Source organism: Moschus berezovskii, chromosome 5, assembly GCF_049115385.1.
Source record: "Moschus berezovskii isolate FMDL1 chromosome 5, NW_MosBer_1.0, whole genome shotgun sequence".
NCBI classification, from domain to species: Eukaryota; Metazoa; Chordata; class Mammalia; order Artiodactyla; family Moschidae; genus Moschus; species Moschus berezovskii.
Genome location: NC_142464.1, coordinates 67,425,761 through 67,449,190, shown reverse-complemented (window position 1 = coordinate 67,449,190; position 23,430 = coordinate 67,425,761). Strand labels below are relative to the sequence as shown.

The window sequence follows — 23,430 nt, the reverse complement described above, 5'->3', positions numbered from 1 at the left end:
ATTAAAAAAAAAAAATGAAAAGAACCTACAGAATGGGAGAAAGTATTTGCAAATGATGAGACAGACAAGGGCTTAATCTCCAAAATATATAAACAGCTCATACAACAAAAAAACTAAACAACCCAACTGAAAAATGAGCAGAAGACTTTAATAGACATTTCTCCAAAGACAACATACAGATGGCCAGTAGGCACATAAAAACATACCCTCAAATGAGTTGCTTCCTATGTTCCAAGTCGTCAAATTTCTGAGTATAAAGTTGTTTGTAGTATTGCTTTGTTAGCGGTTTTCAGATCTGTAGTGATACTTCTATTTCACTCATATTGGTGAACTGTATTCTATTTTTGTCATCCTTGCTAGAGATTTATCAATTTCCCACCCAAACCCCCAGCTTTTAAATTTTTTTCCCCATTTTCAATTTCTGCTCTTTGTTACTTTCTTCCTTCTGCTCTGGGCTTGTTTAGGTCTTTCTAGTTTCTCGAGATAGGAACTTAAGATAATTGATTAGATGTCTTTTCTTTTCCTCTATATCAATTTAGTACTATAATTTTCTTCTCAGCACTACTTTAGCCGCCTGAAATAGATATTGCTATGTACATCTACTGAAGATTGAAGACAGGAGGAGAAGGGGACAACAGAGAATGAGATGGTTGGATGGCATCACCCACTCAATGGACATGAGTTTGAGCAAGCTCCAGGAGATAGTGAAGGACAGGGAAGCCTGGCGTGCTTGGGGTCACTAAAAGTCGGACACGACTGAGTGACTGAATAACAACAAATGTACATTTTCATTTTCACTCAGTTCTGTGTATTTTCTAATTTGAGATTTACTCTTTGACCCATGAATTATTTGGAAGCAGACTGTCTAATTTCTAAGTATACAGAGAATTTCCTGTTATCTTGTTACCAATTTCAAGTGTGATTACATGATGGCTTAACACACTTTGTATGATTTCAATTTGTTGAGGTTTGTTTCATGCTCCAGGATACGGTCTACATTGGTGAATGCTCCACGGGTGTCTGGGGAAAACGTGTACTCTGTTGTTGTTGGGTGGAGTGTTCTGTAGATGTCTGCTAGGTCCAGTTGGTTTATAGTGTTATCCAAGTCTGTTGAGAGTTTAACTAAGTTACACCATGATATAGCTGCCTTGGCATCTATTTTGTTTGGCCAAGTGGCCCGCAGTGATCTTAAATGAACACTAGTCCCTTTATGCACACGCATGCCCTTCACAGCAGCCCACGGTCACAAGCAAATATAAGTTCCTGATGTGATTTCACCAGTAGGCTATGTGACCAACACCTTCACTTTATCTACTCAGTTATTTTCCGTTTCTGTTGCCTTCCTTTTATTTTTGACATTCCAAGCTTCATTCTTTCATCTGTTACCTTCTATCTGAAGAACTTCCTTCAGTAGTTCTTTTAGAGGAGGCCCACTGGCAGTAAATTCTCTTCATTTTCCTTCATCTGAGAATATTTATTTCACCTTCATTACTGATTGCTATTTTTACTGGATATAGATGGAAGTTTGGTTGACAATTCTTTTCTTTCAGCAATTTAAGAATGTTATGAGTTTCTTCCTGGTCACTATGGTTTATGGTGAGAAATCTGCTATCATTCAGAATGTTCTCTGGCTGCTTTCAAATCTTTCTTTGCCTTTAGTTTTTAGCAGTTTAACCATGATGAGTCTGGGCCTAGATTTCTTTGGATTTATCCTTTTTGGGGTTTGCTGAGCTGGTATAATATACAGGTTTATGTCTTTCGTCAAACGTGAGATGCTTCCAACCTTTGAGATTTTTATGACACAAATGTTAGACATTTTGGTAGGTTCAAGGTCCCTGAGGCTGTTTTTTTTTTTTAAATCTTTTCCTCTGTGTTCAGAATGGGTATTTCTATTGATCTATCTTTAAGTTCAACAACTCTTTTACTCTGTGATTTCCATTCTGATATTACATACAGTTTAATTTTATTTTTTCAGTTCTAGAATTGCCATTTGGTTCTTCTTTATCGGCTCCATTTTTTTTTTTTCTCCCTGAGGTTATGTTTCAGTCTATTTTGAGAATGCTGTTACCTTTTGGAACATTTTTATAATAGCTGCTACATGCATCACCTCAGCACTGGCATCCTTTGATTGTCTTTTCTCAAGTGAGTCAAAATTTTCCTGATTCTTCATATGTCAAGCAATTTGGGGTTATATTCTGGACAGTTTGAAAATTATGTTATGAGACTCTGTCTTGTTTAAATCCCACGGAGGAAGTTAAACTTTTTTTTTAAGGAGGCAATTGGCCCAGTTCGGTTTGGGCCACATGTTTCGACCAGCCTTCTGTGGGCTATGATTTCAATGTCCGTTTCACTTCCAAAGCCTTTGCAGTGGTATTCAGGTGTGTCCTTGGATGGCCCACTCTGTGGCCAGTACAGGACCTGGGCTATGGTCTGTCCCTTAGTTCAGTTCTCCAAGTCTTTGTCAGGCATGTAGGATGTGACACACACACACAGCTCAGAGGTGAACCTGGGACTTCATAAATATCTTTGTAGGATTACTTTCCAGAGTTCCTCCTTCTCTAGGACCTCCCAGGTGTATCAGAATACACCTGGGCTTCCCCCTGTTGGTCTTCCAGCACAGAAGCTGGGCTCCAGTTATTCTGCTTTGGTCTTCCTACAACTGCACTGGTGGCCAAACAGTGAGAGGACAGAGAGAAAAATCAACAGTGGGGGTATGCCCCATCTTCTTGGGACCACAGCTCCCCCAGCTGGAGAGGAAGGTTAGCCAGGGTTTCAGGTGCCTGTGGGTCCTTGCTGTCACTGCCACGGTGGACTGCTTGGTGGCTGGGGCATGAGAGAAAAAAGAAGGGGGGAAAAAAAGAGAAAACTGAGGGATTTCCCCAACTTAGTCTGAGTGTTAGGAGTTCTCTTTACTGCGAGTTGAGCCAGAACTAAAGGGCTTCTTTCAGAGCTCTGTCTGTCTCTGCCCCAGTGCTTATGTCCAGGTCTCAGGCTGCCTTGAGTCCTGGCTGAGAGAGACCAGAAGACAAACAGGAGACTCACTGCTGGCTCAGTGGTACTTCAAATGCTGACTTTCTTCTCCAATCTGCCTGCTACTATTTACTTTTCAGAATCCTTACATAGCTGTTTCATGGGTCCTCTTCAGGTTTTATGGCTGTATTTGGTGAGAGAGACAGGGCCAAGGGTACTTACTCCCTGTTACCCAGAAGTGCCTATTTTATTTTTATGACTGATTTTCAAGTATACTCCATTTTAGGTTTTATATTTGGTACACATTTAGTATTTTAGGTTTTACCCTGAGTGTTCAAGGCAAAGGTGAAGGTATCTTAGAAATTTTCAACTGCAAACATGTTCTAACAGTGCAAGTATGGTGGATAGATTGACATTAGTTAACAACATCTTGTTGACTCTCTTGCCTATTCCTTAAATAAGCTTTCCTAGGAATGTGTGAATATAACTTACCAGTTATCACCACAGGTAGCAGCTTTGTTAAGGGTCTGTGATACTGCAATACTGGTTAGACTGTCTTTATGGTCACGAGTCTGAAATATCTCTTGACCAATCTCTCGAATATGAGTGGAAATGACCACAAAAGTTCCACGTGAAAAACCAATCATGATGTAGCCATCACCATACCTACAGCAACAGAGGCAGTAATACAGTAAAAGGGAGATTAACTGTCACTTGCAATACAGTAATAAATACCTTAACATTAAGGAAATAGAGAATATAATTTATCAAGGGCCTATTTGCCAGATAACATGCTAGGTACTTTCACACATTAAAGTCACAGACTGAAATCCAGAAAATGTCACATAGAGGAGTGAAAATGCTACAGACAAAAATGAAACACACTATAATTAGGAAGGAAAAACACCCTTTGTGTATTTTGCTTCTGTACATACCAACTGTAGCAGACAATGTTGCCATAGTGTTGCTGAAATTCCAGATCAATTGGACTATCTGGTTCATTCAGATTAAAAAGAAACAAAGTTTTCTTGCCAACCACTACACTTACCTGCCAAAAAAAGGAATTATGAGAGGAATGTTCAGTACTTCATGAAAAGACTAATAAGCAAATTAAAACAGCATAAACCTAATTTAGAAAAACTGAGCCAAATTTAGTGTTAAATGTTATAAATTAGTAAGGAAACAAAGTAACTAACTCAAAACATTTGTACCATTTTCCTAAAATGTAGTCTGGGAAGGATCCTTGGGTTTGCTGCTGCTGCTGCTAAGTCGCTTCAGTCGTGTCTGACTCTGTGTGACCCCATAGACGGAAGCCCACTAGGCTCCCCCGTCCCTGGGATTCTCCAGGCAAGAACACCGGAGTGGGTTGCCATTTCCTTCTCCAATGCATGCAAGTGAAAAGTGAAAGTGAAGTCGCTCAGTTGTGTCCGACTCTTAGCGACCCCACGGACTGCAGCCTACCAGGCTCCTCTGTCCATGGGATTTTCCAGGCAAGAGTACTGGAGTGGGGTGCCACTCCTTGGGTTTACATATACCCAATATATCCTTGGAAGTATACTAAAATAGCTCAATGGAATAACTTTTTAAAATTCGCTGTACCTCTAATAAGAGTACCGTGCGGTACAAGAAGGTAAGTCTGACATAGTTCCATTGGAATTAAACTCACATTCAGAGTATAGCAACTCTTCTACCCTAAGGCGATCTGATTTTGATTTTGAGCCACGTGGGATTACGGGTCCACACCTGTGTGGATAATCTAGTTCAGCTTTTTATTTCATCACTTTTTCCATCAACTGCAGGACATTGGTTAATGTGGCTAGACTAGTATTCCTGTTACTCACAGGCCAATACTAAACTGTAATTCTCAAATGAGAATGTAATTGTGTTGAGAGAGAAGAGTACATTACCGATTTGGGCTCACTAAGGGTAATGGATATATATATATAAAAACAGAAACACTTTGGTATATTTCCTTGCTTTGACGATGCTATTGGTTATGAGTCATTATCAATATAACATCTTTTTAAGAAATAAAGAAAAACATTACTTCATTAAATATATTCTTGTTGACTGGGAAAACCATCTGGACTTCAGAATGTTAAAATGTGGCAGGGAAAATAAATCTAAGGTGTTAAAAAATAAAACTAGTGATTTCTGGCATTCTGGTCCCCATATCTAATAAGAATGAAAAAATTTAAAAGATATAGACTCAATACTCTTGTTTTTCAAGGCGCCTCCACTGTTCTTGCTACCATAAGGAGAGCAACAGCAGTGCTATAGGATGCTATCTTCAATTGTTTTGATATTAAATGAGATATCAGGTGGCAGCAAAAACAACATTTAGGCCTGAGAAACTGGGGTCTATGTTGGTTAAATAAGTGATGTATCATAATTTTTTTTATAACACTAGAGATTCTGAACCACCCTAGGAAAGGGGACAGTATATCCTACAAAATTACCAAAATAATTTGGGCCTGGATTTAGAACTCTTACTGTGCTTTCAGCAGCAGAGGTTCGGTCATCAGTCTTCATCATGGAAAATTGCATGTCACTAGGCTCCGATCTCACCAGTGTCTGTGGAAGTGAAAATACTATCACCATGAATAAACCCCACACCCAAATTCCATTAACAGAACAGATGGCTTGCTTTCATTTCTGAATACGTTGCACTGAACAACCTGAAAATCCCACTGCTACAAAGTTCTAGAAATTCAGGATGAAACTGAACATGTATCTTATTAAATGGCTAAGATAAACCTGAAAGAAGGTAAGGAAGATTTCTGTGGACCATAAGCAAAGATCAAACTGAAAAGCAAAGTGAGTGCAGGAAGTGATGCTGCAGATATCCGGCTGATAGAGAGAGATGATAATGAACCCATTTGACTCGAGCTGGGCTTTGGTTAGAAAAAATTCTTTTCAAATCAGTTTCCCTTTTATGCTCATTGTGGTCTAAGGCTCAAAGTTATACTCTGAGTGGTCTAGAAACTCCCTGCAGTGTTCAGCAAAAACAAATCTAAAGCCTCTTCCAAGGCTGCAAACAACTTCCTAGAGCAGATGAACTCCCAATTCAAAATGAGAAAATTCACAAGCAATGGACCACCATCTAGGGTCAGCAGATCTAAAAAGAACAGAATTATCAGAAAAAGATCATAAAATACTTTAAAAATGATTACAAACATAAAAAGACTCACAAATAGAAAAAAAGACAACACTTTCTTTAAAAGTCCAAGCAGGTTTTAAAAAAGAACTACAAAGCACTTTCCATCAATAAAAATTAGGGTCATTAAAATGGGAAGGACTGATGGGATAGAAGATTAGACGTATTTGAAGAATAAGTGAACTGATTTGTGGAAATTATCCTGAAGATTGCACAGAGTGACAAAAAGAAACTTATGACAGAGAGATTAAGAGATATAATATGGTCCAACACACGCCTAACAGTTGCTGCAGAAAGAGAATAGCAAGGGCAAGAGGCAAATTTCAAATAGACAATGACTAAGAATTTTTCAGAACTGATCAATGACAGCAATCTTCAGATTTAGGAAGCAAGACAAGCAGGATAAATAAAAATAAATCCACAGGAGTAACGATGGAGTGCGTTGCAGAATAGCCAGGTATAAGCAATTCAGAGAAAATACCAGATGAAACAATACTTATAATGTATGTTTTGTTTACTAGATTACAACTTTAGTGTGTCATATTCTGGAAGCATAATGCTTGAGATTAAAAATGGGAAATAGTTATCTTGTATGTAAATAATAGCTCAGTGGTAAGGGCTTCCTGGGACGTGATATGTGGAAAAGTATTCTAAGGTCATGTCTTGATTCGGTGAAGAAAAAAATGCCAGTATCTACTGATGATGTCTGGTGTGGACACAGGACGGGGGCCCAGTAGTATTAGAATTCTAAAGGACACCAATACAGACTGATGAAAATTACAAGTTTTCTATAAACTATTTTTCCAGAAATGCCTTCCTTAAGAATCACTGGAACCAAGCTGTGGTCTGCTCAATATGACTGAGTTACTTCTATCTCAATTTCAAAGCTTTCCAGGTACAAGAACCAACTTTCTTCTTCAGACTTCTGCAAATTCTCAAAGCCCAAATTTTCAGTCATTCCAGTCTTGAACAGCCATAGTAAGTTTTTCCTCTTATCTTTGTTCTGTTCTGCTTGGAGTGAATGACAACAACTGATAAAAGTCTTCCAATATCCTCTATAACAAGTTTTAGCAGGGTACACGGTCACCTAGGCAGACTAAATTTGCAGCTTCCATGGCAGCACTTAGATTTGACCATATGACTAGGCTCATGTGATCTGAATGGCAGTAATGACTGCATCTTCCAGATCAGGTAGTTTACAATTTCTTGCACTCCACTGCTCTTTTTCCTTTCCCTGGGGCTGCAATGCAGATGTGGTGCTAATGAGGGCAAAACACCGTAATAAATGGCAAAACATTAAGAAGGGGGACTTGACACAACCTGGAGAAGCAGAGATACACAGATGACCTGCTTCCCTCTGTTATATGATAAAATGAAAGTGGACAAAGACACCCGAACTACTACATTCTTAGAGTCCTCGTCATTCGGGGTCTCTGTTACAATAGTTTTAGCCTACACCCTTGACCGATTTAGATCTTCTCTCTTACAAATTCACAATCCAACATTCATTTATCTCCTCTATCTCACAAAGGCTACAGGGTTTGTAAGCTATATTGCACATCTGACAATCATATAAGGCTATATGTGTTTTACCATGCTTAGTTTTCTCTTCCTGAGAGAAGGGGGCCTATGGCGGGCAGCCTCTAAGGTGGTCCGCAATGGTCCTCACCTCCTGATTTTTATGCCTCAGTGCAATTGCCACCCAGACCCTGAGTGTGTGCTGAACCTAGTGACTCACTGCTTGAGAACAGAATGTGACAGAAATAATTCTGAGATCAGGTTATTTATTAAGAGGTTGTGGCTTAAGTCTTGAATGACTATTCTCATTCTCTTGCCAGCGGCTTTGTTGTGAGATATTCTATGGAGAGATACATGTGGCTAGAAAATGAGGCAGGCTTCCAGTCAATAGTGAGAGGAGCTAAGCCCTGAGCCCAACAGCCAGCCTATCCACAACCACATGAGCTTGGAAATAGACTTGTCCCTAGTCAACACTTCAGATAAGACTGCAGTCCAGACTGCTAAAATGATTGCAGCCTCATGAGCGACCCTGAGGCAGACGTACTCAGCTTAGCTGTGTCTGGACTGCTCACCCACAAAAATGGCAAAGCAACATCTGTTGTTTTAAACTGCTAAGTTTCAGGGGTAATTTGTTATGTAGCAATAAATAGCTAATGTCGGACCTATTAATGTAACTAGCAGTATTCAAAGAATGTGTCAGTCACTATTGCTCTAGAAATACTAAACCATAAGCCAAGTCATCCGAATTGAAATTTTGCCACTGGTAAGATTATATAGCTATAGGTAATACAAATTCCCTTAATAGTGGGAAATCTGAAGAGCAGTAAAATTTAATCCTAAAATTAAATTTAATTAGGATTAGTTTGGAACCAATTTAACATATCAGTTAAAGGAGTGGGCTTTAGAATCAGGCAGATCTGACTGAGTCCAGTGGTTATGATTTACATTGTAAATACACATATAAAATAAGAGATATTCACAAATATAATGGTTGATTATAACCACAGAGCTGGTAATCCAAGCTAACACTAGCCAATGGGAAGTGTACAAAGGAGGAAATTTGGATGAAGTATTTGTATTAAAAGAAAAATGTCCTAGTACATAAAAAGAAAAAGCTTGATGTTTAGAATATGAAGTTATTGTAAACATCTCTCATAGAGATTTTAAAATTTTATAGGTCAGTTTGACAAACTTTATTTTGGAGGAAAATCTGAACACAGCAAGTCAAAGAGATGTTACTATATTACCTGTCTTATTGTGTCACCTTCCTGATTACTAACTGTAATCATTTTATCTTCACCACCTAAAGCAAGCATGTTTTCTGCATTCCAACATCCACATGTGATTCTCTTAGTATGTTTTCCTGCAAAAGAGATGATTTTTGTACATATTGATTTCTCAAAAAAAAATTTACAAAATCTGTGATGGTAATCTCAAAGTTTAGATAATATACTATGGAAATTACACAAACAAGGAATTTAAAATCTCATCAAAGCAGTTTAGTGTCTAAGCAACCTTATTTAAAACAGTTTTATAACACAGTTTTAAATCAAGATAACTGTATATAAGGGCAATCTGATTTTCCAACTTTTTATGTGCATATAAGCATAGGTAGTAACACAAAAAGATATCCTACCCCTTGACAAGTTTGTTTAACCATATAACAAAACCTATCACAATAATGTCTTAAAAGAAATAAATCTCAAAGCACTGAAGTCATCTTCATTATATTCAGCTTTATGATGTCGGAGACCCTTGGCATAAGCCAATTCAACATCACAATTTTGATTACTTGTATATAACTAAAAGACATACAGTGATTCATGACAATATTGAGGTACAAATATAAAGGCACCTTAGTGAGACTTATGTTAAGAACTGAGTCATTTAGCTAGTGAGGGCTATTAGAGAGCCACTAAGTGTCAGAACACTTTTTAATTAAGCAATCTAGCCAGTGCAAAAACTACATTTTGGGGTGGAAATCACATGACTTGACACCAGGTATTCGTTAAAGGTCCTAGAATAGATAAACACTCAAGAGCCTCAAGGTTAATTACGTATACAGTTTTTGGAGGCAGGCTGCCTATTTTGAGTAAGTGGTTCCACTACTTATCACAAAACCTTGGGTAAGTTAACCTTTCTATTCCTTAGTCACACTGTCCAAAAACTGGGGATAATAGTAGAAGTTATCTCATAGGGTTGAAGGTCAAATGAGCTAAAGCACTTAGAGTGCCAGCCATACAGGAAGTGTTATGTAAGTGTAAGCTATTTTAGCTGTTATTGAGACAGAGATCATGCTTGTTTTATTGCTTGTACCCCTTACTGAACCTAATACAGTATCTCTGCAGAAAGCAGGCTCTAAATAAATAGTTATTAAGTCAGTAGATCCTGAAGCAATAGTGTGTCCAGTGTGTCAGAGGCTCAGCTAGGAGAACAGTGTGGCTGGAGGCCAGAAAGTAAAGAAAGGTAACTAACAGATAAAATCACAGTTTTCAAGGCCAGGTCATAGAGGGCTTGGCGAGCCATTATAAGGATTCTGCCTTTGATCGTGGGTGACATGAAGAGCCACTGGAGAGTTCTGGGAAGAAGGCTCACTTGCGCTTCTGAGTTGAGAATATTCTTATAGTAGGGCAAGAGTTGAAGCAGGGAGACCGGTTAAGAGATTGCAGAGATGCAGGTAGATGTCTGAGCCCCATACCATGGTGGTGGAGGTAGTGGTAGAGGTGATGAGACCAGTTGATTCCGGACATATTTGGAGGAAGATCCTGTAAGATTTTCTGGCCCATTTGGTATATATAGAGGGTATGAGGAAGATAAGAGTCAGGATAACAGTAAGATTTGGCTTAAACATCTAAGAGGATGAAAAGAGATCAACGATGAGAGGGAACGCTGCACGGTTTGGTGATATCAAATCTGAAGTATTTACTAGAAATTTCATTGGAGCTGCTGAGTAAGCAATTGCTTGCATGAGTCCAGAGTCTGGAAGAGACAAACATGGGACTCCAGAGGTAGTTCAAACCAGGAGACCAGAGACAAAAACGAAGGGAACATTCAGAGAAGAGACTGGGATATAGGAGATTTTGCTGATCACAGATTAAGAGACTTAGGTAGTACAATGGAACTGGGGTGTCCAAAGTAATAGGTACTAGAAGGGATAAAGGAGTACATTAAGAGAGGTGGGAAGATGCCAAGGACAGACTTCATCCTACACTCAGGACAGACAGAAGAAAATCTCTCCTTTTCTTCTAGTGCTCAGAACTCAGGTTAGTCTTAACATCAGTGATAACAGTTAACACTTTTGTGTGCTTACTTAACGGTGTTCTGGGCAGGTATTGACTCATTTAGTTAATATTAACTCACAGGAATATACCACAGTTACTGAAATGTGAATCATGTTACTGGGAGACTGGCAATATTAAGAAAACTGTGGTCAATGAAATTCACGCAGATCAGAATCATGCAAAGTGAGGGTTGCCTGTATCCAACCCAGTGCAAAGAAAGAAATCAGAGCAAGATGTAACAAGGGAACAGACATTTAGTTACTGTAAAAACCACTTGCTGATTGTGCATTTGTGCAGCTGCTACTGAAAGTGAAATGCCTTGGTTTTAGAAAAGTAGATTATTTCAAAGGAAAAAAAAGCGCACCTACAAATCACAACAAACTCTGAAAGCAGCAATGGAAGGGCCTAAAATGTACAATCAACCTGAATATTTTCAGGCCTATTTTACACAGTTAATAAATTAGACTGATAATCAATATTCATATTAAATACAAAGATCACATATAAAATCATGTACATAGGAACAAATAATGACACAAAATAATCATGTTTTGACATGATTATACTCTTATTACCTCAAGTGTCAAGCTATCTAAGGATTGTAAGTTAACTGGTCGGACACGCCTGTAAATGAAGTGGGATATAGAAAATGCCTACTGAAGTCAAATTAATTTACATGGTGAAAGCTGATTTTTAGTTCAACTTTTCAAATGGATCAGTGATGTAACTGTACAGCTAGAGTGCTAAAAATATACATATGAAAGATATACATATATGTGAAAATAATTTGAAATGAATAAGTGTCTTTAACTGAAAAGCACTTTCTCAAGTATTCTGTGGGCACTATTATCTCCAGCATTTAATTCTTCCATTAGCAGTAAATTATACTGGCCACTTGTATGTAATTAAGCCTACGCAGTTCACCCCTCACCAGCATGATGTTACAACAATTGAAAAAAATCAATATTATTTCCTTCAGGTAGTCAGATGCTAAGTGCCCAGAGGCTGGGGGAATCAAAGAGGCTGAATCAAGAAGGTCAAAGAAGGAATAAAACACATACCCTCCAGTCATATACCCTGAAGTAAAAATAACTCCTAGATTAAATTAGTGATTGGAGAGAGTGAGGGGCAGAATTAGGAATATGGATATACTCTGTCCAAGAAGTCACCAAATGTTTTAGCCCATCTACTAATGTGTTGACAGGCACATGAGCTACCCCACACCAGAGGCATAATCTGGGTGAGAAAGGGACAGATAGAAATCATGCTATTAATGTACTGTGTCCAGAGGCCTCAGGGCAACTTGTTCTATGTAACCTGGGAAGTTCTTAGTAGGCAGTGAAGATGGATCTTCTAGTTAGACAGAGGTACGGCTTAACAAGAGAAGTTAATTTTAAACTACAAAATTTCCCCTGCAATATCAGGGAAACCTGAGGTGATAAAATTTACATTTATGTTAAAGCATCCCAAATATTTAGCAGTGTTTCCAGCTGTAACCTACCAATGACAGGAATCTTTCGAGATGTCTGACGATTATAAATTAGCAAATTTCCTTTAACAGTTCCAACAGCCAGGAAACTTCCAAATTTTGACCAAAGAAGGAAAGACAATTGATCCCTGTAACATTAAGATATCAATTACTAAACAATTTACAACCATAACCTCCTAAGCAGTCCTTTTAAAAAGTGCTTTGTGAATTTCATGAATAACTGTAATATCTACTTAGAAGCTGAAGTATAAAATTACAATTTTAATGATTTAGGACAAAGAGTAAGTGCTAAAGGCATTTTGAGACACTCCAAAATGATCTTAAGACAGTGAGACCTAAAATACAAATGTATAATGAATAAAAGGCTTCAATTCAGTCATGATGGAATCTCAAATTTCAGGAGATGACTAATGATAAGACAGTTATTAATTTGTCTACTCATGATTGTTGTAACTAACTGTGGTAAAAATCTTAACAGATAACATCTTAAGCTTTTAAAAAGTCTAAAAATGTGATACAGTAAACTGAAAAAATTATTGGGAATTCATGATTTGAAAAAGGACATAGATTTCCAGCTCTATCACTATTAAGGGTATCTCAGAAGGAGGTTTGGGCTTCCCTGGTGGCTCAGATGGTAAAGAGTCCACCTGCATTGTGAGAGACCCGGGTTTGATCCCCGGGTTGGAAGATCCCCTGGAGGAGGGAATGGCAACCCAATCCAGTATCCTCGCCTGGAGAACTGCATGAACAGAGGAGCCTGACGGGCTATAGTCCATAGGGTTACAAAGAGTTAGACACAATTGAGCAATGAACACTTTCACTTTCTTGAATGGAAGCAGAGTGTGTAAAATCCTTCTGAAAAGTGAGGTACGGAAGTGGAAAAGGACAGAGCAAGAAGGGAAGGTTCTCAGATGTAGTGACTTGATGCTGGTCAGACACTGTTGCCTGTGGATGCATTTCTTGTGCGTCACTTTGCAGGGTCAAGGGAACCTGCACTAGGGGGATATTTTGACCTGCTCTGTTATTCCTTGATAAGTAAGTCAGAAAAGTCAAGTCTAATCTTATGGTAGATGTGTGATCTCTTCCTGCACTTATAGGCCACATGATGCTCTGAGGCAGATATTATTACCAGACTCATTTTACATATACGAAGAAACTGAGGCTTAAGCAGAGGTTAAGCAACTTGTTCAAGGTCAAAATTGCAGTTTCAGCTGTAAATACTGACAAGTTTTTCTTTTCGATATGGCAAACTGCTTCTATTTTAGCAGAGATCTGTAATTTATTGTCTGCCCACGATTTCTTCCACTTGTGAACTGTTCCACCCTTATCCCAATCTTCATGGGTAGGATTATCAACCCCATGGCCCTGGCCAGCCCTATCCAAAGACCTTTTAAAGAACTGAGAGGATACTGGTGATGTAATAGTGGCATGCCCTTTTCTCTGGCATAACTTGCTGTGAAGAATGGTAGAAGCTGATACCTGCCAGTAGTCATCAAAAGAGTCTAAATATATATAGGATGGATAAATGACTTGGACCTATTGTATAGCACAGGGAACAATATTCAATATCGTGTGATAAACCACAATGAAAAAGAATATGAAAAAGAAAGTACATATATGTATAACTGAGTCACTTTGCTGCACAGCAGAAATTCACACATTATAAATCAACTATACTTCAACAGAATTAAAAAACAGAGAGAGTCTGACTTAGAAGAAGTCAATACAGAGAAAGAGCGAGCTGTGAGATGTCTAGACTGCATCATCACAACCCCTAGATCCAGTCATGCCTGGAGTCATCCTATTTCCAGATTTTCCCAGAAATGTTTTCTCTCTTCTTTGGACTTTTCAGTCTATTCCATTGAAAGCAACTTTTTAAGAAGCTCTTTATACTTTAGAATGATAATGTATTCTAATTAATTGGGCAAAATTAATAGGATTATATATAACAATTTAAAAAGAAATGAATTTTTCCCTTTTATAAGAAAATAACTCATCACGGCATATTTATAGTGAATGTAGTAAGATCTTTTTAGCATCAAAGCTGCAAATAGTATTTCTAAGTGAAGATTTAAAACATAAAAAAAGTTATCCTTACCTTAAACCACTGTCTAACAGACTGGTTTTGTCTGTGTTGGCATCCCACAGATAAATGCAACTGGATTTCTCAGCAATCACTGCTAGAATATCTCCATCCTTGTCCCAATCCATAGCAACACAGTTACTTTTTTTAAAAAGCAGAACAAAACAATCACTATACTTTTTTTAAGTAGGGGAAAGAAATTTAAACACTCAACTATTTGTGATTTTTGTCTATAGCAAATCCATTCAATCTATTTTTAAAGTCATAAACTTTCTAAAGTAAGAAACAGAACTCCACATTCACTGCCTGGATAACACTAACACCAATTTTGTTGTTGTTGAGGGGATGGAAACATTTTGAATTCTATTTTAAATATCATTTTCACATACTATATCAAATACAATTATATCTAATAGGTTAGCAGATTTTCTTGACACCTGTAAAGAGCTGGGCTCTTGTGGTAAAATACTCATCAAGCACTTCTAGAAAGGAATCACGTCTGGAATCAAGAGGAAATTTGTGTGATCAACTTTTGAAAGGTTGTTTCAAAAGAGGAAAAAAGAAGGTACTGATAAGCCAAACATCTAGACAAGCTGTGTATTAAACAGAGCAAGGCTGGCTAGATGTAGGATTGCAAACAGTAAGAAAGACTGAATTCTGAAATACATAGTAAGGAAAGTTATTTTCATTTCATATCTTAATATTGAATAGAATAAGAAGAGTGATTTAAGGTAACAAACTAGTTATAAATAGGCAATGCTCTATATTTCTTACTGTATAAAATTACTCCAAATGTTTATTATAATTTAAGAACTTCCCTGGAGATTAACCTTTTCTTCCTTCTCTGATTCTGTTTTTCATTTGGAGACTGTTTTTGGGTACCAGCCCAGTGGTCCCCAACCTTTTGGGCCTTTTGTGGAAGACAATCGTTCCATGGACCCTGGGTTGGGGAGATGGATTCTGGATGATTCCAGTGCATTTCATTTATTGTGCACTTTATTCCTATTATTGTTACATCAGCTCCAGCTCAGATCCCAGACTTTGAGGGCCCCTGAAGCAACACTCAGCTTTCCATTTAAGACATCTGGGAATCACTTCAGTTATTTTATTCTTCAAACTGTTAAAATGTTTTGGGATCTTAATTTTCTATAGTATTTCCACAGATTTTGAGAGGTATGGAAGAGGGAGGTTTTCAAATTCTTAATAAAATCATTAAAGACAACATATAATAGCATTTTGCTTATCTGGTGATCTTTTGTCAGTCTAATTCAGCTATGCTGAACACAGCAAAAGAACTCAGAAGCAACAAAATAAGGACATTGCATAACCAAAAGCGATGCAGCAGAGATTATGCAATAAAGCTCATACAACTTACTCAAAGAAGTTTTTTACTTACTGCCTTTTTACTTTAAACATAACTATAATTAGCTTACCCTCTGTTCCCCAGAATATAGAAACCAGAAGCAACAAGAGAGCAATAGGAAATGCTAAAATGGTGGTATTAGGTGGGTGTGAGATAAGTTGAGCCACTTAATTTGCAAAGATGGTGGCTGATAAACCATAGAAGGCTGATGTGAATTTATAAAGCCTGGCAGCTTAAGACCACTTAGGTCTTATGCAAACATCATAACAACCACTAAGATTATGGGTAAAATAACTAATACAGGGAATGATCACATTGAATTATTAAAAATGCTTACGTTATGCTTACTGTAATCTAGAATGACTTCCTTAAAAAGGATAAAAAAAAGTGTGGAAAGTAACTATTTTCCAAGTTATATTAGAGAGGAAATACTATATCAATAAGGGCTTATCTGCAAATATACACACTAAGGCTTGTTTATAATTAAATAAGAATTATTTCATATAGACTCATTTACAATTCTGCCTTAAAGCTTATCTGTCAATGAATGTATTAAACTCTTAATTCATATGCTATATACCTATTTCATTAAATGCTTATGATATACAAAACTAAATCTCTTTGCAAATGGAGACAGCAAAAGAAGAGATACAGGTTAGACATGTTACAAAATTCTACTTGATTATAAGTCTTAAGACAGAGCTTTTCTATCTTTTAGGCCACAAAGTTTGAAAAAACTTTTGATCTACCTCTGCACTTACCCAGATAAGTTGATTTCACTTCTTTTTTGACCATGGCGATCAAAAATTTTCACAATATGATCAGCTCTAAAAGCAATTAGAACAAAAAGATATGATTTAAATTTTACTTCTTATGTATCTAAAGAGTTTTCTTATACATTCAAGTGATTTCTATATTTTCTCATGGTAGTTTCATAATTTGTATGTAAAAAGTTATCACTAGAGAAAAGGTTCTATGAACTGTGATATTAATGGGAATTAATATATCGCTTTTCTCACCATGCAACCATCATTCAAGAATTTCTACTGAACAGATGGTGTGGTGTGGTGGGCATACAACCGTGTGGAGTCAGAATGATCACTGTTATCTTACCCTGTAACTGCAAGATAGTTTCCTGATGTTTTCTGCCAGGTAAACTGTATTGGTGTGCCAAGCCAAGTCTTTTCTAGTAGTGAGAAAACACGCTAAAAAAGCACAACACAATTTTTATATTTTAAAACATGCAATTAACAGTTGGTCAGAAAAGATGTCAAAACATAACAATGAAAACAGTAGGATTCAGGATGGTGAAGGCTTATGCTAGAGCTTACCCAGAAGAAGTCAACAATGTACCAAATAAAATGACCAATTAACCAACCGACCAACCAAATAACCATAATCTGGCTTGGTCAAGTACAGACCTCAACATACACAGGAGCATTTACTATAAAACTGTTTTGCTTTTGAATGTTTCTAAATGTTAATTTTATAAAAATTTATGATTTAGTGTTTTATAACTATTAAAAACTTAAAAAATTTAAACTTGAATTTGTGAAAGTCACTCAGTCCTGTCCGACTCTTTGCAACTCCACGGACTACAGTCCATGGGAATTCTTCAGGCCAGAATACTGGAGTGGGTAGCCTATCCCTTCTCCAGAGGATCTTCCCCACCCAGGGATCGAACCCAGGTCTCTGCATTGCAGGGGGATTCTTTACCAACTGAGTTATCAGGGAATTTAGCTAATTATTAATAGCATTTTTGGGGAGATTAAATTTAATAAAGTTGCTATTAAAAAACCTTAACCATGACAGCTGGAGAAGACTCTTGAGAGTCCCTTGGACTGCAAGGAGATCCAACCAGTCCATTCTAAAGGTCAATCCTGGGTGTTCATTGGAAGGACTGATGCTAAAGCTGAAACTCCAAAACTTTGACCCCCTCATGTGACGAGTTGACTCACTGGAAAAGACTCTGATGCTGGGAGGGATGGGAGGCAGGAGGAGAAGGGGACGACAGAGGATGAGATGGCTGGATGGCATCACCGACTCGATGGACATGAGTTTGAGTGAACTCCGGGAGCTGGTGATGGACAGGGAGGCCTGGTGTGCTGTGATTCATGGGGTCGCAAAGAATCAGACACGACTGAGCGACTGAACTGAACTAACCATGACAGAAATACAAAATATCTATACCTCCTTCAAAATTATTTTTTCTCCTTTCTCCATTAGATACTTTATCATTAAGTGTTTAATTTGGCTATTGGGTGGATATTTTTTCAACTGAAAAATCATTCTTTTCACTTAGACAACAAAGAACTGTGTATGCAATATGGAGGGCTTCCCAGGTGGCTCAGTGGTAAAGAAACTGCCTGCAATGCAGGAAACCCATGTTCGATCCCTGGCTTGGGAGGATCCCCTGGAGGAAATGGCAGCCCTCTCAGGTATTCTTGTCTGGAGAAACCCATGGACAGAGGAGCCTGGAGAGGGCTACAGTCCTCGAAGTTCCAAAGGGTCAAATACCACTTAGCACATCTGATATAGAAGCCACAAACCACATGTGTACTTGGAATTTTACTGAGGACTTGAAATACGGGTAGTCCAAATTTATATGTGCTATAAACCACACATGACTATATGATTTCAAAGACAATACAGGAAAGAAGGCAAACTATCTTTACTGTTAATTCTTCATACTAATTACACGTTAAAATGATAATATTTTAGATATACTGGGTAAAACAAAATATATTATGAAAGGTAACCTTACCTGTTTCTTTAAAAACATTATAATGTGGCTACTAAATTTTTTAAAGTACATTGGCTCAATTATATTTATATTAAACACTGTTGATACAAAATATCTAGGACTATAAGAGTTTGAATGAATACATTTACATTTTAACATTAGGTTAAATTAAAAATTAAAACAATGATGCCTATATCTAGTCAAGTGAAGTTTAGATACAACTGCAGGTGGTGTGACAGTCTCAATGGTAACACAAAACTCTTCCAATGGTCTAAATTTTACACCAATCAAAGGCAATTACTATGTTAAAAAGATGATCAAATCCACCTCTATTGAAAACAGAGGTGCCTATAATCACAGGTGCATCCAAGTTGTGTGGAGCAAGAAGACACTCTTTAAAAAAAGGTATAAAAGCATTTTACTTTTGCAATTTTATGATCACACTGCCCTGGAACCCCTACATGCAAGTGAGGGCTCCCTAAATTTAAATGTCACTAGCTTCTTGGTCGGAGAAGGCAATGGCAAGCCACTCCAGTACTATTGCCTAGAAAATCCCATGGATGGAGGAGCCTGGTAGGCTGCAGTCCGTGGGGTCGCTAAGGGTCGGACACGACTGAGCGACTTCACTTTCACTTTTCACTTTCCACTTCCACACATTGGAGAAGGAAATGGCAACCCACTCCAGTGTTCTTGCCTGGAGAATCCCAGGGACGGGGGAGCCTGGTGGGCTTCCGTCTATGGGGTCACACAGAGTCGGACACGACTGAAGTGACTTAGCAGCAGCAGCAGCAGCAGCTTCTTGGTAGACCTCCTCTGGTTGTGATTTTACATACTATTTTTCTTCAAAGGAGGTAAACAGGCACTCCATACACATACAACACCCCGTAAAAAGGTGCTAGCTTCACAACCAGAAAACGAACCTTTAGATTTTGCTTTTTTTTTTCCTTTCAATCTTTATTTTTTAATACAATTGTTTTTTGGCCACCCAACATGTCTTGTGAGATCCTAATTCCCTAACCAGGTAACTAACCTGGGCCCTTGACAGTGAAAGAAAGGAATCCAAACCACTGGACCACGAGGGAACTCTAGATTTTGCTTTTCACTTATTAGCCGTAGGGCTTAAAGCAGGTCTATTAAATGGCCTCAAGCACAGAATTCTCAACTGTAAACCAGAAGTAACAATATCTCCTTACTCTGATGGTTTAGTCCTTAAGTCGTGTACGGCTCTTGTGACCCCATGGACAGAGGAGCCTGGTAACTACAGTCCATGGGATTCTCCAGGCAAGAATACTGTAGTTGGTTGCCATTTCCTTCTCCAGGGTATCTTCCCAACCCAGGAATCGAATGCAGGTCTCCTGCATTGTACGGAGATTCTTTACCAACTGAGCTACAAGTCCTTCGTAAATGGTGAAGAGCTTTAGAAATGTGAGCTAAGATTACAGGTCAACTCCAATTTCCACTATAGCCACGAAAATGTGCAAAACAATGAAAAAAAGTAAGCTTTCCATTTCTATGCCAGATCAGCGCCTGTGTGTGCGTGGGGGGAGGGTTGGGGAGTAGGGGGCACTAGGAGTGGGACGGGGTATTGCTTGGTAAGGCGAAGGGTGAATGAGCCGTAGCCAGTGACCCGGGAATGGGGTTCATGAGAAGCCCAATCCTAAAAACGGTGCATGCAGAGGATGACGCTCTAGAGATTGAGACCTGTGCATGCAGATTTCCCCGTGCCGTCACCAGGTGATCTGTAAATTGCGCCAGTCACAGCCAATACAATTTGAGATTCTTTCGGAGCTTTTCACTCATTTTAAGGAGCTGAACAGTTGCGAGGCTTGCCAGGTGTTTAGCTGCAAGAAATGAGGCAGCTCCTGACACTCGAACGAGCGAACTTCACAAGGACTCTCCAAACGCTTTTTTCCCAAACTCGTTCTGCCCGCCGTGTGAATTCGGGCGAATTCGGAGTGTCTTCAGATCCAGTCTGCTCATTTCCAGCAGTGGAGGGGTGGCCAAAACGCACCAACTCCGTCCGCGGTCCCAGAAACGAGAGGCCTCCTTCCCCGCCGTCTCCTCTAATTTTCCTTCCTTTCCCCTTGTTTCTTCAACTTCGCCTCTGCTCTCCCTGGTCACCCCGCTCCCTTCCCCATTTCTCAAGCCCTCGGGAGAAAGAAGGGAGGTCACAAGCCTCTCAAAGCGACTCTCGGAGAGTTTAAGGGAATGGCCAGTGGTCGCATCTCCCCGCACCCCCGGGTTTGTAAGTTATTTACCTTCATCTCAGAGATCCAGCAGCCGCGCGATCTAACAAGTGCGCAAGCGCACCCGGCCTTCTTCAAGAAGGCTACCGCGTTCCCGTCACCCAGGAGACCGCGCGAGCAATAACCAATCAGCGAGCGCCAGCTGAAGGGCGGTGCCTCCAAACAACCCCAGAGGGAGTGGGCGGGAGGCGGGGACTTGAATCACGTGATGCCAGCGAAGCAAGGCCCTGAGTAGTTGAACGTCGTGAGGCCTTGCTGAGCCTTGGCTTTCTGGCTGGGCCCTGATTGGATGACACCCGAGGGTTCTGTGAGATATGGAAGCTGCCGGCGTAAACTTAGGCCCTGACTACAAAGAAATCAGTGGTGGCGAGTAGGGACGCTGAGAACTTCAAGGAGCTGAGTGTTGTATAAGAGGCGGGAGTTGGTTCGTGGGGCAGTACTGTTACGCAGTTCACGCAGAGAGCTCACACTGCAGCTGTTTATTCAATTTGAAGGCTGATTTTAGCTGGGAATATGTTTTTGTCTTCGGATATTTAAATTTGGCTGCAAGACCCACACATTTAAACGGAGATGTCTGTAATAGGTGATTGGGTGAAGGAGAAAAAGGTTCAGTTCAGTCGCTCAGTCGTGTCCGACTCTTTGCGACCCCATGAATCACAGGAGAAGTAGAAATTCGGAAATTGTTTTTGTATTGATAATAATTAAAACAGTCAATGGGACTTCTGAGATTTAGGGAATGATAAGAGGGAGAAACTTTTAATTTTAGGGGCTGAGAATTAAACTGACAGAAGACCAATTAACAGGAGAAAAGCTTACGAATTTATATATGTTTACCCGATATGGGAGAATTAAATTAGTTAAAAAGGGAAAAGAAAACATGAAATCTCACATCAGTGTATTAATTAGGGTGCTGTATTTCTCTCTAGTTTTTGTCCTTGTGTATACCAGTTTTAACTTTGTGTTTGTGATATATATGTATTTGACACAGTTATTTAGGTCAAATGATACAGCACATTTTTTAGGGTGGTTAGTACTGTTAGGTAGCAAGTTAGGCATGCACAACAAGGAGTGGCCTAGCCAAAAAGGATGCAAGCTGATCTCTAAAATCCCTCCCAGACACACTCAGGGGAAGTCACAGATGCTATAGAAATAACCACGGAGACTTTTCTAACTCCTGCACTTGTGCCCTAGGCACACAGTGGGTACAACCTAACCACGGGGGCTTCCTCAAGTAACCTTAGGCAACTAGGAGCCAATTAAGGGTTCATAAATTCAGACTTAAATTGAAGAAAGTAGGAAAAGCCACTAGACCATTCAGATATGACCTAAATCAAATCCCTTATGATTATACAGTGGAAGTGAGAAATAGATTTAAGGGACTAGAGCTGATAGAGTGCCTGATGAACTATGGATGGAGGTCCGTGACATTGTACAGGAGACAGGGACCAAGACCATCCCCATGGAAAAGAAATGTAAAAAAGCAAAATGGCTGTCTGGGGAGCCCTTACAAATAGCTGTGAAAAGAGAAGCGTAAAGCAAAGGAGAAAAGGAAAGATATAAGCATCTGAATGCAAAGTTCCAGAGAATAGCAAGGAGAGATAAGAAAGCCTTCCTCAGCGATCAATGCAAAGAAATAGAGGAAAACAACAGAATAGGAAAGACTAGAGATCTCGTCGGAGAAGGCAATGGCACCCCACTCCAGTGCTCTTGCCTGGAAAATCCCACGGGCAGAGGAGCCTGGTAGGCTGCAGTCCATGGGGTCGCTAAGAGTCGGACAGGACTGAGCAACTTCACTTTCACTTTTCACTTTCATGCATTGGAGATGGAAATGGCAACCCACTCCGGTGTTCTTGCCTGGAGAATCCCAGGTACGGGGGAGCCTGGTGGGCTACTGTCTATGGGGTCGCACAGAGTCAGACACGACTGAAGCAACTTAGTAGCAGCAGCAGCAGCAGAGATCTGCTAATTTTCTTCAAGAAAATTAGAGATACCAAGGGAACATTTCATGCAAAGATGGGCTCGATAAAGGACAGAAATGGTATGGACCTAACAGAAGCAGAAGATATTAAGAAGAGGTGGCAAGAATACACAGAAGAACTGTACAAAAAAGATCTTCATGACCCAGATAATCACGATGGTGTGATCACTCACCTAGAGCCAGACATCTTGAAATGTGAAGTCAAGTGGGCCTTAGAAAGCATCACTACGAACAAAGCTAGTGGAGGTGATGGAATTCCAGTTGAGCTATTTCAAATCCTGAAAGATGATGCTGTGAAAGTGCTGCACTCAAAATGCCAGCAAATTTGGAAAACTCAGTAGTGGCCACAGGACTGGAAAAGGTCAGTTTTCATTCCAATCCCAAAGAAAGGCAATGCCAAAGGATGCTCAAACTACTGCACAATTACACTCATCTCACATGCTAGTAATGACATTTAATACTAAGAACAGATAAAGAACTCTGCATTCAGATGCTTATATCTTTCCTTTTCGCTTCTCTTCTTTTCACAGCTATTTGTAAGTCCTCCTCAGACAGCCATTTTGCTTTTTTTGCATTTCTTTTCCATGGGGATGGTCTTGGTC

At 39.2% G+C, this 23,430-nt stretch overlaps 1 protein-coding gene across 4 annotated transcripts in view; it reads right to left on the bottom strand.

Annotated features, from left to right (window-relative positions):
• The window catches only part of WDR19 (WD repeat domain 19), an 89,681-nt gene extending 68,740 nt beyond the window's left edge, over nt 1-20,941 (bottom strand). For 3 of the 4 annotated variants that reach the window (XR_008687100.2, XM_055435014.2, XM_055435013.2), the window contains exons 1-9: nt 20,863-20,938; nt 16,975-17,066; nt 16,623-16,688; nt 14,514-14,639; nt 12,428-12,543; nt 8,893-9,008; nt 5,464-5,544; nt 3,906-4,018; nt 3,463-3,636 (exon numbers count right to left, since the gene is read on the bottom strand). Coding sequence is in view for 3 of the 4 variants with exons in the window: in XM_055435014.2 (XP_055290989.2) it covers nt 3,463-3,636; nt 3,906-4,018; nt 5,464-5,544; nt 8,893-9,008; nt 12,428-12,543; nt 14,514-14,639; nt 16,623-16,688; nt 16,975-17,066; nt 20,863-20,868 (890 nt within the window). In the remaining variant the exon portion in view is untranslated. Of the gene's footprint in view, nt 1-3,462; nt 3,637-3,905; nt 4,019-5,463; nt 5,545-8,892; nt 9,009-12,427; nt 12,544-14,513; nt 14,640-16,622; nt 16,689-16,974; nt 17,067-20,862 lie in introns of all 4 variants that reach the window. The other variant, XM_088836286.1, reaches the window with a different exon arrangement.
• Nucleotides 20,942-23,430: the final 2,489 nt, after the last annotated feature.